This window comes from Dipodomys merriami, unplaced genomic scaffold (genome assembly GCF_024711535.1).
Source record: "Dipodomys merriami isolate MVZ:Mamm:240054 unplaced genomic scaffold, mDipMer1.0.p SCAF_4, whole genome shotgun sequence".
In the NCBI taxonomy this organism is placed as follows: domain Eukaryota; kingdom Metazoa; phylum Chordata; class Mammalia; order Rodentia; family Heteromyidae; genus Dipodomys; species Dipodomys merriami.
Window position 1 is genome coordinate 22,422,303 of NW_027205603.1, and position 14,800 is coordinate 22,437,102.

A 14,800-nucleotide genomic window follows, 5' to 3' on the forward strand; every position below is an offset into this window, starting at 1 on the left:
AGTGTATTGTAAATGCATTAAAAACACCAGAAAGAAAAAAAAAACTTGTGTCCCTGTCTTGGGGTACATTTTGCTTAACATTATCTCGTGTTGTTGTATGTACATGGCCTTTGACCTTCTCTGCTTGTCCTAGACATGTACTAGTCACTGCAAACAAGGGAAACCACGGGACCTATGTTTCTTTGGGCCTAGCTTACTTCATTTAATATATTCTTTCCAAGTTTTTCCATTTCCTAACAGAAGAGGCAATGTCATTCTTCCTGATGGAGGCATAGAATTCCATTGTGTGTGTGTGTGTGTGTGTGTGTGTGTGTGTGTGTGTGTGTGTGAGTATACACATACATATATATGTGTGTGTGTGTGTACATATATATATATATATATATATATATATATATCACATTTTCTTGATCCATTCATCTACTGATGAGCATCTGAGTTGGGTCCATATGTTAGCTATGGTAAATAATGCTGTGATAAACATAGTCATGCTGGTAGCTTTGGTATGACCTTGTTTGTGATCATTCAGGTAAATGCCCAAAAATGGGATTGCTGGGTCATAAGGGAGACTTTTGAGGAACCTCCATACTGCTTTCCAGAGTGGTTGAACAAGTTTACACTCCCAACAACAATGCAGTAGGGTTCCCTTTTGGCCACATCCCCTCCAGTATCTGTGTTACTAGATTTCTTGATTATATCCATTCTAGCTGGGGTAAGGTGGAATCTCAGCATTGTCTTGATTTGCATTTCTTTTATGAGTAGAGAGGTCGATCATTTCTTCATGTATCTATGTGTCTATTGGCCATTCTTCTCTCTTCTTCAGAGAAGTCTCTCTGTGAGTCTTTAGCCCATTTATTAATCAGGCAGTTGTTTCTTTGATGATTTGTTGTTGGAGGATTTAGTTTTTTGATTTCTAAGTATATTTTAGCTATGAGATCCTTGTTCGTTGTTTGGGTGAAGATCTTCTCCCAGTCCGAGGGCTTTCTATTGATCTTTCTAGCTATGTCCTTTGCCTTGCAGAAGTTCTGCAGTTGCATGCAATCCCATCTGTGCAACCTTTCTTTGATTTGTTGTGCTTCTGGGTCTCTATTAAGAAAAGTTCAGCCTGTGCCAAGGATCCTTTGTGTTTCTCCTATCCTTTCTGTAATATTTTCAGGGTTTCTGCTTTTACCTCGAGGTCTTTGATCCATTTGGAATTGATTCTGGTGCAGGGTGATATATAAGGATTTAGTTTTCTACAGGTGTTTAACCAATCAGCAGAAAATATTTTAAACCAATGTATCTGATAAAAGATTTTAGTTGGGATATACAGAAGACTATTAAAAGTTAAAATTAAAAATAATACAATTTGAAAGGAACTTAGAGAGGTTTCTCAAAAAAATCTATACAGTTGATTTATTAGCACATGAAAAGCATGTGCTCAACCTCATCTGGATTGTGCAGACAAAAACCTCTATGGTATAATACTTCAAATAGTGGGATGCCAGTGAAATGGACAACGGTATGGACAATTTGGAAAACACATCAACACTGGCATTTCCTCAAAGCTTCACAGATATATTACTCAATCACTCCACTTACATGTCCACAGCAGTATTAGTAGCAAAATCCCGAAGTAGAAAATAACAAAAAGATCCATCAGCTGATGAATATAAAAATACATAAATATATAGTATATGCTTGCAATGCGTTATGACTCAGCCTTAAGAAATTAAGTAGATATACTTCCTACTACCAACATTATCATTGTAAACATTTTTCCAAGTAAATAAAGTCCAAAAAAAGCTAGATCACAGATTGAGTGATCCATTTAGATGAATTTCCAAACTATGCATAGAGAGCAAGGAGAGTGGTAGCCTCCAAAGCTGACCAAGAAAAGGACTAGCTGATAGTTAAAAGATTCTGGACTTCATTTTAGGACAATAAAAATATTTTTAGATTAAAGTGATAACCATATAACTCAGAAAATCCTAAAAACTGATGTGCTGTATTCTGATTATGTTCATGCTTTCACTTATACCTTAAGGGTGTTACCCAATAAAAACTGATTTTGTCATAATAATTTTAGATCATCTCGTGGTGCATGGCTTAGTTGTATCATTTGCTAGAATGTAAGACAAGAAAAAAAGTTTTCCCTTGTCGGAGAAATGGTATACTTTTTACACTGAAATCAGGTTCATAAAATATTAAATCCTTATTTCACTGCTCATAGAAGTTATATTTCCTTCATTTAAAGATTTTTGTTCCAAAAGAGATTATAACTACCTCATGTATCAGCATGTTAACTGAAAGATCTTTTTCCAGTTTACTTTCTTTTAGATGTTCATCGATATTACACTCTCCATTTTTATTTTGATTTTCCTTCACCTTCTCTTTGGCCATTTTAGGGTGTTCCTTAAACCTGCAGAGTTATAGAATCAGTATGTAATGTTTGATAAAGAGTAAATATTTACTAATTTTAAACAGATATTATATTTTGTCACAAACAATTTCAATTTTTTCAATTGTAAATTATTACTACATACTTTAACATTATTACAAAATTATGTAAACAATGTTGAAATTTTTATGATATATATGATATGTATGTATGACATATATGATATGGTATGTATGACAGAAAATTTTATGTTATATATGACAGAGAAAGAGTACATAGTACAACTATATAAAGAATCATTTTAACTATTATGTCCATTTGCTATGTTAACATGAAACATTTCCTTATTAAAGATTGGCTATAATCTAAGGATTAATACTTTAAGTGAATAAGTATGGTATACTTATAAGTAAATAAGGATGATATGCATATTTAAGTGTGGTTATAAGATCCTAAAATGCACTTTGCGACTGGTTCACTTTTATACCAGCTACTCACACACAAGATGGGATTCAGGAAGTACATTATCTAGGGCCAGTCTGGGAAGAAAGTTAATGACACCTAATCCAAGCTAGATGTGGGTTTCTCATCTATAATCCCAGCTATGTAGAAAGCATCAATAGGAGATCACAGAAAATGGGATACAAAAAATTCCTACAAACAGAAATGGCTGGAAGTATGGCTGAAGTGTTAGAGCATTTGTCCAGCAAATGTGAATCCTTCTAGTCCAGCCTCTAACTTAAATCAACTTGCAGCTTTGCCTCCCACATAGATTACAGTCATGTGGCATCACAGCCAGCACTATAGTTTTTAACATCATAAAAGAGAAAACAGTATACTGTGGCATTAAAAAAAAAAAAGAACTGTAATTCTGTCATGAGTTTCTGATCTAAATTCTAAAATAGAATTAACTATTGGTTATAAAATGACTTTATATTTAGCACTTCGTAAAACTACTATTCAATATTTAAACTACTATTAATACTTAAGATATTAAATATTAAGATCTTACTCTTTTTCTAATTCTTCCATTTTCTTCTTTTTTTGAATCAAAGCAATTTCCAGTTTCTGTACTGACTCAATAAGTTTCTTTACTAGTTCATCTTCAGTCTTTGAAAGAGTATAAATATAAATTTCCAAAAGTTATAGACAATCACTTTCCTTCTTAGAAATATAATTTATGAGTTTGGGTAACATATATTAAGAAAAGTTAACAAGATGGTTATTTGACATCAATACTCAAATGAGCTCAAACTGACTTACACACTCATAAACATTACCTTTTATGGAATTTTAGTTGCAGAAAAGTGTTTACCCTTTTCTTTATTTAATGTATAGGTAATAAACTCATCATGCATGATTCTACAGATAACTGATTTCAGACTTTTAGTGTGGATTCTGATTGTTGTCATTTTTACAGTATTAGAATGCTGACCAATATGTTTTGTCTTTTTCACAAGCATCAGATTATGTATTTTGCTCCTTTCTTTTTCTTAAACTAATTTTCTAGGAAGATATAACATCTAAAAAGTGATATGCGGGGTTGGGAAGGTGGCTCAGTAGTAGAGTGCTTCCTTCGCATGCATGAGGCCCTGGATTCAATTCCTCAGCACCACAGAAAAACCCAGAAGTGGCACTGTGGCTCCTGGCATTGTCATTTATAGAACACTATCAACAAATGCTCATGTTATATATTTGCAAAGTTTGGTAATAAAACAGGAATGATTTATAAATATATGTATATAAAAATCAGTTTCTTGCTATTTTATCCATGACCAAACAGTCCAAACAAATATTCAAATTCCCCTAATAAGTATGTATATTTTATGTAAAATGAAATTACATTACTGTAGCTATTGTGTCATAAAGAAATTAGGTAATGAAAGCATGGTTCTAGTAATTGAGCACCAAGCATGAGTAAAATCCATGCCAAGCTAGAGCACAAGTTCCTATCTTCAAGCCCCAGTACTGGAAGAAAATCAACAACAGAAAATCAAATAGGAGTAACACTACTTCATTAACTCAATATAATGTTCACAAAGCAAATTTATGATACCTATTACCACAAAAGAAAATATGAATAGTAGAGAAATAGCTTTGTTTGGTAAATAATAGCATAGTAGCCATTGTACATTCAATAAATTGGCATCCTGAATTCTAGTGCAATCTCCTCTGAGTTTGGAATGTGTATGTCTTGAAAAAAAAAAGAGCCTGCAATTCTAAGAGCACTAAATACTCCTGAAGGTCTTTTCAAACAAGCACCATTTCCACATACTTACTGGTAACTATTTCTTTTATATATCCATTTTGGGGAATGTTTAAATATTGCCTAAATATTCAGTCGATGAAGAATATGAAGTAATTCATTCTCTAAATGTCACTAAAGGCTTAGATTAAAAGGTAAAATCACGATTTTAGATCAACTATGTAATATCTTGAGATATTTTTAAACTAAGTGTTATCAGGGTTTAAACAATAGTACTGCAGCAATGTTCAGAGCACCATTATTGCCAATAGTTAAAAAGTGACTTGTGGGGGAGGGAAAGAGAAAAATGAGGGAAGGGAAACAAGTTTGACCAAAAAAAATGTACTTTTTACCTTACTGTAACTTCCGTACATCTACATAAGTCACATAATTTCTTTAAAGACAGTAAGACTTGTACTACTAATAGCCAGTACTATTGATATAAATACACAAAATGTTTGTGACTTTGCAAATTGTCTAAGTATTCCTATTACAGTACTTCTAGGGGGAAAAACTGTTCTTTTCAGGATGAAAAGAATTAACAATAAACTTACTTACCAAATTCATACCCATCAGTTTTTTCTGTAGCTCTTCAAGTTTCATTGCTATCTTTTTAATTATATCTTCTAACATGCAATATTCATGTTTAAACCTAGAGGCATTTAAATAAATAATTATTATCACAGATGAATTCTTAAAATGTTATGAACACCAAAAATTAAAAAGAAATAAATAAGTCTTGGTCTAGGAAATTTGTTTAACAGGATCTTAGCAGAGAATTTCCCAAACATGAAAAAAAATAGACATATTCAGATATGTCTTTTAGAACCCTAAATAGACCAGACCAGAACAGGACATCCCACCGTCACATTATACTCCGCACAGTATCAACTCAGACCAAGGGAAAGATCCTTAAAGCTGTCAAGGAGAAAAGATCAATCACCTATAAAGGAAAAACAACTAGAATCACCTCAGATTTCTCAGCAGAGACAATTAAAGCAAGAAGAGCCTGGAATGATGTATTCCATGCCCTAAAGACAAACAACTATCAACCAAGAATACTGTACCCAGTTAAACTCTCCTTTATAACCGAAGGTCAAATAAAAACCTTCCATAGCAAAGAAAAATGAAACAATATATCTCCACCAAACCAGCCCTACAAAAGATACTTAAAGATGTCCTACACATACAAAACCAATCAAGACCACAATAAGGGCCAAGAAAACACACCCAAATTGAGGATCCAAGAACTATAGGAAAAAGCCAGTTGCCCCAGCCCCCAAGAAGGTGGATAAAATGGCAGGAACTCCCAAATACCTCTCAGTCCTATCTCTCAACATTAACGGACTTAACTCTCCAATTAAGTGACAAAGACTGTCTAGTTGGATTAAAAAGCAAGATTCTTCTATCTGCTGCTTTCAGGAGTCAGACCCTAACCATGAAAACAAATATATTTTGAAAGTGAAAGGCTGGAACAAAAACTACCAAGAAAATGGCCTCCATAAACAGGAAGGAGTTGCAATCCTAATATCAGATAAAATAGACTTCAAATTAAAATTCGTGAGAAGAGATAAAGAAGGTCACTACATACTAATTAAGGGATCTCTCCTTCAGGAGGATATTACAATTCTAAATATTTATTCGCCAAACAACAGAACACCCAAATTTATCCAAGAAACACTACTTTCTCTCAAATCTCACATAGATCCAAAGACATTAATTGTTGGGGACTTCAACAAACCACTATCCCCACTAGATTGATCAACTCCGCAAAAACTCAACTGCAGATCTAAACAACTGCATGGAACAACTAGATTTAACAGACATCTACTGAATATTTCACCCAGAAGCATCAGAATACACTTTTTACTCAGCAGCACATGGAACATTTTCCAAAATAGACCACATTTTAGGTCACAAAGCAAACTTGTCCAAATTCAGAAACATTGAAGTTATATCTTGCATTCTCTTATTCTCTCAGACCACAAGGGAATAAAATTAGAACTCAACACCAAAAGCCACCAAACAAAGTTCTGTAACACATGGAGACTGAACAACACAGTGTTGAATCACCAGCGGGTCATGAAAGAGATTAGAAATGAAATTCAAATGGTCATGATATTCAACAAAAATGAACACATAAATTACCAGCTCCTCTGGGACACAGGAAAGGCAGTACTCAGAGGCAAGTTTATAGCTCTGAGTTCCTACATCAACAAATTGGATAGATCTGAAACCAACAATTTAATGAGACACCTGAGCCTCCTTGAAAAAGAGCAGCAAGATAAACCCCAATCCAGTAGATGGAAAGAAATAATTAATATTAAATCAGAATTAAATGAATTAGAATCCAAAAAAACATAGAAAGAATGAACAAAACATGAGTTGGTTCTTCAAAAAAAATTAACAAAATTGACAGACTATTAGCAAATCTAATCAGAAAAGAAGAGAACACACCCAAATAAATAAACTCAGAGATGAGAATGGAAACATCACCACAGAAACAACCAAGACTCAGAACATTATAAGGGAATACTTTTCAAAACTTTATGCTAATAAGTTTGAGGACTTGGTAGAAATGGACCTTTTCCTAGCAAAAATCGACATGCCAAAACTAAACCAAGATGAGTTAAACCATCTTAACAGGCCTATCAAGCATTGAAATAGAAGCAGCAATAAGAGACCTCCCATCTAAGAAAAGCCCAGGACCAGATGGTTTTACAGCAGAATTCTGCAAGGCCTTCAAAGCAGAGCTCACACCAATACTCCTCCAACTCTTCAATAAAATTAAAAGTTCACTATCGAACTCTTTCTATGAAACCATCCCAAAACCAGGCAGGGACTCATCAAAGAAAGGGAACTATAGACCCATTTCTTTGATGAACATCGATGCAAAGCTTCTCAACAAAATTTTGGCCAATTGACTTCAATAATTCATCCAAAAAATCATAAGCCATAATCAAACAGGAATCAATTCAGGGATGCAAAACTGGTTCAATATATGCAAATCAATTAATATAATTCATCACATCAACAAGAGCAAGGATAAGAACCACATGGTTATCTCAATGTGCAAAAAAAGCATTTGACAAGATCCAACACCCCTTTATGATGAAGGTTCTGGAAAAATTAGGAATCCATGGAACATTCCTCAATAAAGGCTGCATATGACAAACCTACAATCAGCATTATACTCAATGGTGAAAAACTAAAGCCATTTCCTCTTAACTCAGGAACGAGACAAGGATGTCCACCCTCTCTACTTCTCTTCAATCTAGTATTAGAATGCCTAGCTACAGCAATAAGACAAGATACAAACATAAAGGGGATCCAAATAGGGAAAGAAGAAGTAAAACTCTCCCTCTTTGCAGATAACATGATCTTGTATTTAAAGAATCCCATGGACTCCACTCCCAAATTACTCAAGCTGATTCAAAACTTTGGCAAAGTAGCAGGGTATAAAATTAACTCTCAAAAATCAATGGCTTTTCCGTATGCCAAAAATGAGAAAAGTGTGGCTCAAATTAGGAAAGCAACTCCATTCACAATAGCCCCAGAAAAAATAAAATACGTAGGAATTAAATTAACCAAAGAAGTGAAGGACCTCTATGATGAAAACTTTAAAAACTTGAAAAAGGAAATCAAAACAGAACTTAGAAAGTGGCAAAACCTCCCATGCTCCTGGATTGGAAGTATCAACATCATGAAAATGGCAATACTTCCCAATTCAATGTGATACCTATCAATATTCCAACCTCATTCTTCAAAGAAATAGAAGAGGCAATCCAAAAATTCATATGGAACAATAAAAGACCCTGAATAGCAAAAACGATCCTCAACAGGAAGAATGGTGCTGGAGGGATATCAATACCAAATTTCAAACTCTACTACAAAGCCATAGCAATCAAAACAGCTTAGTACTGGCACAAGAACAGACCTCAAGACCAATGGAATAGAATTGAAAACCCAGAAATGAACCTACAGACCTATAGCCATCTAATCTTCGATAAGGGAGCTAAAAAAATAGAATGGAAGAAAGACAGCCTCTTCAGTAAATGGTGCTGGTAAAATTGGTTAACTACGTGGAGAAAACTAAAGCTAAATCCTTATATATCACCCTGCACCCTACACCTGAAAACATTACAGGATGGAATAGGAGAAACCCTAGGTCTCCTTGGCACAGGCTGAAATTTTCTTAATAGAGACCCAGAAACACACAAATCAAAGAAAGGTTGGACAAATGGGATTGCATAAAATTGCAGAGCTTCTGCATGGCAAAGGACATAGCTAGCAAGATCAATAGAAAGCCCCCGGATTGGGAGAAGATCTTCACAAGCCATACAATAGACAAGGGTCTCATATCTAAAATATACTTAGAACTCAAAAAATTAAATCCCCAACAACAAATCCTCAAATAAATAAGTGGGCTAAAGACATAAAGAGAAACTTCTCTGAAGAGGAAAGAAGGATGGCCAATAGAGACATGAGGAAATGCTCAACCTCTCTAGCCATAAAAGAAATGCAAATCAAACCAACATTGAGATACCACCTCACTCCAGTTAGAATGGCTATAATCAAGAACTCTAATAACAACAGATGCTGGAGGGGATGTGGACAGAAGGGAACCTTACTGCATTGTTAACGGGAGTGTAAACTTGTTATCCACTTTGGAAAGCAGTATGGAGGTTCCTCAGAAGACTCCACATAGAGCTCCTCTATGACCCACCAATCCCACTTTTGGACATTTACCCATAGGAAAACAAACAAGATCATACTAAAGCTACCAGCACAACTATGTTTATTACAGCATTATTTACTATAACTAAAATATGGAACCAACCCAGATGTCCCTCAGTAGATGAATGGATCAGGAAAATGTGGTATATATATATATATATATATATATATATATATATATATATATATATATATATATACATATATGTATATATATATACATATATATATGTATATGTATATATATACATATGTATATATATATACATATACATATATATATGTATATATATATATATATATATATATAATGGAATTCTATGCCTCTGTCAGGAAGAATGACATTTCCCCATTTGTTAGGAAATGGAAAGACTTGAAAAAAATTATATTAAGTGAAGTAAGCCAGGCCCAAAGAAACATAGGCCCCACAGTTTCCCTTATTTGCAATAACTAGTATAAGTCTGAGACAAGCAGAAATGGTCGGATAAGTTGATGTTAGGCGAAATGAAATCCAAGATATGTATTCAAATGTTTTTTTTTCTTTCATGTGATTGTTTCTAACATATTTATAAGATTATATAACCCCTGCTTTCACTGTATTTGATGTTGGTATAATTTTTGGAGGGGAAGGGAAAAAACAACTTGTTTAAATAGTGATATATGTGGGCCAATTGCAACAATGAAATGTAGAAGTTGTTATGTTGAAAAATGAACTTTACAACTTTGGGGGGGGGAATGAGGGGTGGGGAAGGTGAGGAGATGGGAAGGGATAGGAAGTGGAAACAAAGGAGGAGGCAACAATGCTTGATAAGAAATGTACTCATTATCTTGCCCATGTAATTGTAACTCCTCTGTACGGTATTTTCACAATAAAAAAAAAAAAACAAGGAAAGAAAGAAATAAGTCTGCTAAAATTTGAAAAGTAGACAATTCAGAGTTTTTTACTCTTCAAACTGTATTTTGTTGATAATATGCCAAATTTAGAGACAGTGTGTAAAATTTATGCATTTTTCTTTGGAGTGCTAGAAATTGAACCCAGCACTCTAGAGATAGTTCAAGTCAAAGATAGAGTGCATGACTTGCACTCTCACTGAACTATATTCCAAATTATTTATTTCACATTATATGACCCTAAAATGCTGCTAGAACTTCATACAGAATACCATAACTAATCCAAATATCATAGTACAATGCTTAATTGCTTTATTAATATTCATTAGTTTATGTTGCTTAAAACTATACTTTTGTAGGTGATTGTGCATCATCTCAGAACTTTGTACAGCCTCTTTGTCTTGAGCCTCTTCTTCTTGCAACTAAAAGAAAGAAATCATTACTGATAACCTAGTATCAATTTGACCACCAATTATTTTCAGGCCAAATGTCCTACAACACATCTATCTCCCAATCATCTGCATATTGCTTTGAGAATCTGGCCATTAACTGTGTTCTTAACACAAAATAGAGCATCAAGTGAGAACTTGTTCAGTGCAGAAAAGGCTGACAAACTAAAGTCAGCCTCCATCAGAAAGAATGACACCACCCCATTTGTTAGGACATGGAAAGACTTGGAAAACATTATATTAAGTGAAGTAAACCAGGCCCAAAGAAACCTAGGTCCTATGGTTTCCCTTATTTGCAATAACTAGTATATATGTCTGGGACAAGCAGAAAAGGTCAGATAAGATGATGTTAAGCGAAATGAACTCCAAGATAGGGACACAAGTGGTTTTTTTCTTTCTTGCTATTGTTTCTAACATATTTATAAGGTACCATGTGATTTTTTTTTGTTGCTTTGTATATCCCTCCCCCACGGTATAACCCGTTTTCCTGTATTTGATGTTGGTATAATTTGTGGAGGGGAAGGGAAAAAAACAAATTGTTTAAATAGGGATACAGGTGGACATGTGCAACAATGAGATGTACACGACACTATGTCAAAAAATGAACTTTATAATTTAGGTGGAGGGGGGAGTGTACTTGAGGAGGTGGGAGGGAAGGGATGGTAGGGGAAAAAGAAAGGAGGAGGCAACAATGCTTGATAAGAAATGTACTCATTACCTTGCTCATGTAACTGTAACCCCTCTGTACAGCATTATCACAATAAAAAAAATAAAATAAAAATAAATAAAGTCAGTGAGCGTCAATGGAGTCAGAAAACATTTCATGAAAAGTAAACTGTGGGTCGGGCACTGATGGCTCACGCCTTAAGCCCAGCTACTCAGGAGGCTGAGAAATGCAGTTCAAAGCCAGCACAGACAGGAAAGGCCATGAGACACTGATCTCCAATAAACCACCAGGAAACCAGAAGTGGCGCTGTGGCTCAAGTGGTAGAGCGCTCGCCTTGAGCTGAAGAGCTAAGAGACAGCACCCAGGCCCAGAGTTCAAGCCCTATGACCAGAAAAAAAAAGGTAAATGGTGAGCCAGTAAGGCCAAGGAATCAAAGTTGAGAAGTCGAAAACAACAGTACAATGAACTAAAACTGAGTTAGTTAAATCAGTCCAATTAACTCAAAAGGTAAAATTTATTAGCAGAAAAAAAATTCCAAGCCAGGCGCCAGTGGTTTATGCCTATAATCCTAGCTACTAAGAAGGTTGAGATCTGAGGATTGCGGTTCAAAGCCAGCCCAGGCAGGAAAGTCTGTGAGTCCTATGACCGACAACAACAACAAAAAAGTTTACAAAGCACAGTACATATGCCTTATTCACTGATTTATTACAAGTGTCTGGCCAAGTGCAGTCAAAAGTAAATAAAAATAAAATAAATTCCCAAAAAACAATATTAAATTCCTGCCCATACTGAGTAAATACCTGGAAGTTGTCATCATGAGTTGTGTTGAAAGTATTTTGGGATCTACTGAATGTTTCTTTGCACTGATTTTTATTGTACTGTCTCCCCAAAAACAACTGGTGCCCCAAAATCGAAGTAAAAGGTATGACAATCCTTTTAAGGTAAGGCACACAAATAACATGAAAAATTTAGTTCTGTTGAAAGATTAATGTGTTTGGGGGAAGATGGGCATCATTATAGAAAAAATAAATCAAACACCCAAAATACAGTACTAAACATTATCCATCCAAAGACTATCTTAAGGTAGTCTTAAGAATTACAAGTTTTGTACAATGATAAAGTTCCTAAACAAAATATTTTTAAGACCTTTTCCACACTGATACATAAATGAAATAAAATTAGAACTGTTAATTTTTGCAAATCAATTTACCTGTTTGAAATGATAGTTTATCCTACTAATTTCTATATATAGCATCTTAGCATACATTGCAAGTTGCCCTATTTCTTCTGCATCATTATGATTTCCTTTTTCTCTTAGCACTGTCTCAATGTTTCCAAAATATTGATCAGCATTGTCTTTCTTCAAATCTTCTTGTTGCAATAGAATTCTACAATACAAATTTAGTTCCTTTGGTCATCAGATTGCTTACAATGCTATTTATTATACTAAAGAAGTCTCTCTTTTCCTCAGACTTTTCTGGTTATTTTCTGTTTTTAATTTCTCACTTAAAATTCTTCCAATGCTCATGAATGCTTTGAAGTTAATAATGAAAGAACAGTCTGCCCCCTTAGCACAGTAGACAGCACATCACTCTCATAATAATGAAAGAACATTTTGTTGACTAAGGTGGTAAGTTTATATAAAGTGCAACTTTGGTAAATATAGAAAAAGCACTCAATATTTCATCAATCCTAGAAGCTGAAAAATATATTTACCACTCAAGTTAATTAGCCTAAAGTAAAACAGGTAGTGTAACTAATCTTTTCAAAGTTATTGTTACAAAAGCGTGTATAATAACTTGAGATAAAAATTATCATCAAGGGGCTGGGAAGGTGGCTCAGTGGTAGAGCACTTGCCTTGCATGCCTGAGGCCCTGGGTTCAATTCCTCTGACCACATAAGCAAAAAGAAAAAGCCAGAAGTGACACTGTAGCTCAAGTGGTAGAGCACTAGCCTTGAGCTGAAGAGCTGAGGGACAGCGGCCCAGGCCCAGAGTTCAGGCCCCACAACCGGACCCAAAAAAAAAAATTATCATCAAGACATTACAGGCACAGTTAAAAGATTCATAGTGTATTTGTCCTCTATAATGCACCTACTGATTTATACTACACAATACCACTTAAAGATGGTTTTGACACAAGAATTACCATATTATTAAAATCAAGATTAGAAGGAAGAGTGTAAAATATTTTACTCATTTCTGGTTATTTTCTGCTAACACATTATATAATATTTTCTATCATTGGGAATTTAAACTTCTGTCTTTGGGACAATCCAGAAGCATAGAATTATTTCAATAAAAAATTAATATGATTGTTCAGCATAAAATCTTGAATAATCAGTATTTTATTTCTGTATTTTTACTTACATATTAAAATAAAATAAATTATTTTTATTAACTTTAAGTAGTTGTACAAATGACTTACCATTCAACAAAGCAATCTATGAATGCAAAATGTCTTAAATCTAAGTCACCTTTTTCAAAATTTTCACCCATCTCTCCCAACCCACCCTTCCCTCAATTTTCTCAAGAATGAAATTTTATTTGGCTCTATCTCAAGGGGAATTTCTTCAATACATATGAAGCTAATGATTACACACATTACTGAAAATAAATGAATACATAAAATATGCAGCTTATATCTAATTTAAAATTTATTTTGGGGTTGGAAAATTAGTAATTTTATGCTTTTAATGCAGTTGTAAACTAATGCAAGATTTCTTGGGATTAATTTGCATATCTTAACTATAGTCCTTTCTAAAATTTCCTATATTATTTAATTACAAATATACAGAAAAATAAATATATAGAATATATAGAATACAAATTATTTTTATAATTCTAAACTTATATTTAAGAATTCAAAATGTAAATAAAGAAATAATGGAAGTGATAAAAATTAGAAATAAAGAAAAATTTATATTAAGTCTGTTCCTTGCAGCATTAATTTAACATAATTACATGAACAAGCCCAAATTCTCATTGTTAAAAAAATAAAAAATATAAAAAACAGGACTCCTCTTAACCGCTATTCTTTTAAATAACTATCAACCTCAGGAATTGGAAGACTATGCACAAATAAAATTTCACAATTAAAAATGTGATAGTTTGCACTAAAACATTTTCACTCTGCAAAAATCTAAGCAGGCAAGTCAACACTATCAAAAATCGAATCTTATATATATATATATATATATATATATATATATATATATGTAATATACATATATATGTATATATATGTAATACATATTATATAATATATATATTAAAATGAAGAGTTCCAGTCGGGCACTGGTGGCTCACAGCTGTAATCCTAGCAACTCAGGATTGCATTGTGGAGGAAAGTCTGTGAGACTTTTATCTCCAATTAACTACCAAAACTCCAGAAGTGAAGCTGTAGCTCAAGTTTAAAGCACTAGAATTGCAT

General features: G+C 33.8%; 1 protein-coding gene across 1 annotated transcript in view; it reads right to left on the reverse strand.

The window, feature by feature from the left end:
* Positions 1 to 14,800, reverse strand: part of LOC138806219 (POTE ankyrin domain family member A-like) — a 75,160-nt gene that overhangs the window by 26,935 nt on the left and 33,425 nt on the right. The window contains exons 9-13 of the mRNA XM_069991753.1: positions 12,580 to 12,757; positions 10,605 to 10,675; positions 5,184 to 5,277; positions 3,393 to 3,490; positions 2,266 to 2,401 (exon numbers count right to left, since the gene is read on the reverse strand). Of these exons, the coding sequence (XP_069847854.1) occupies positions 2,266 to 2,401; positions 3,393 to 3,490; positions 5,184 to 5,277; positions 10,605 to 10,675; positions 12,580 to 12,757 (577 nt within the window). The remainder of the gene's footprint in view (positions 1 to 2,265; positions 2,402 to 3,392; positions 3,491 to 5,183; positions 5,278 to 10,604; positions 10,676 to 12,579; positions 12,758 to 14,800) is intronic.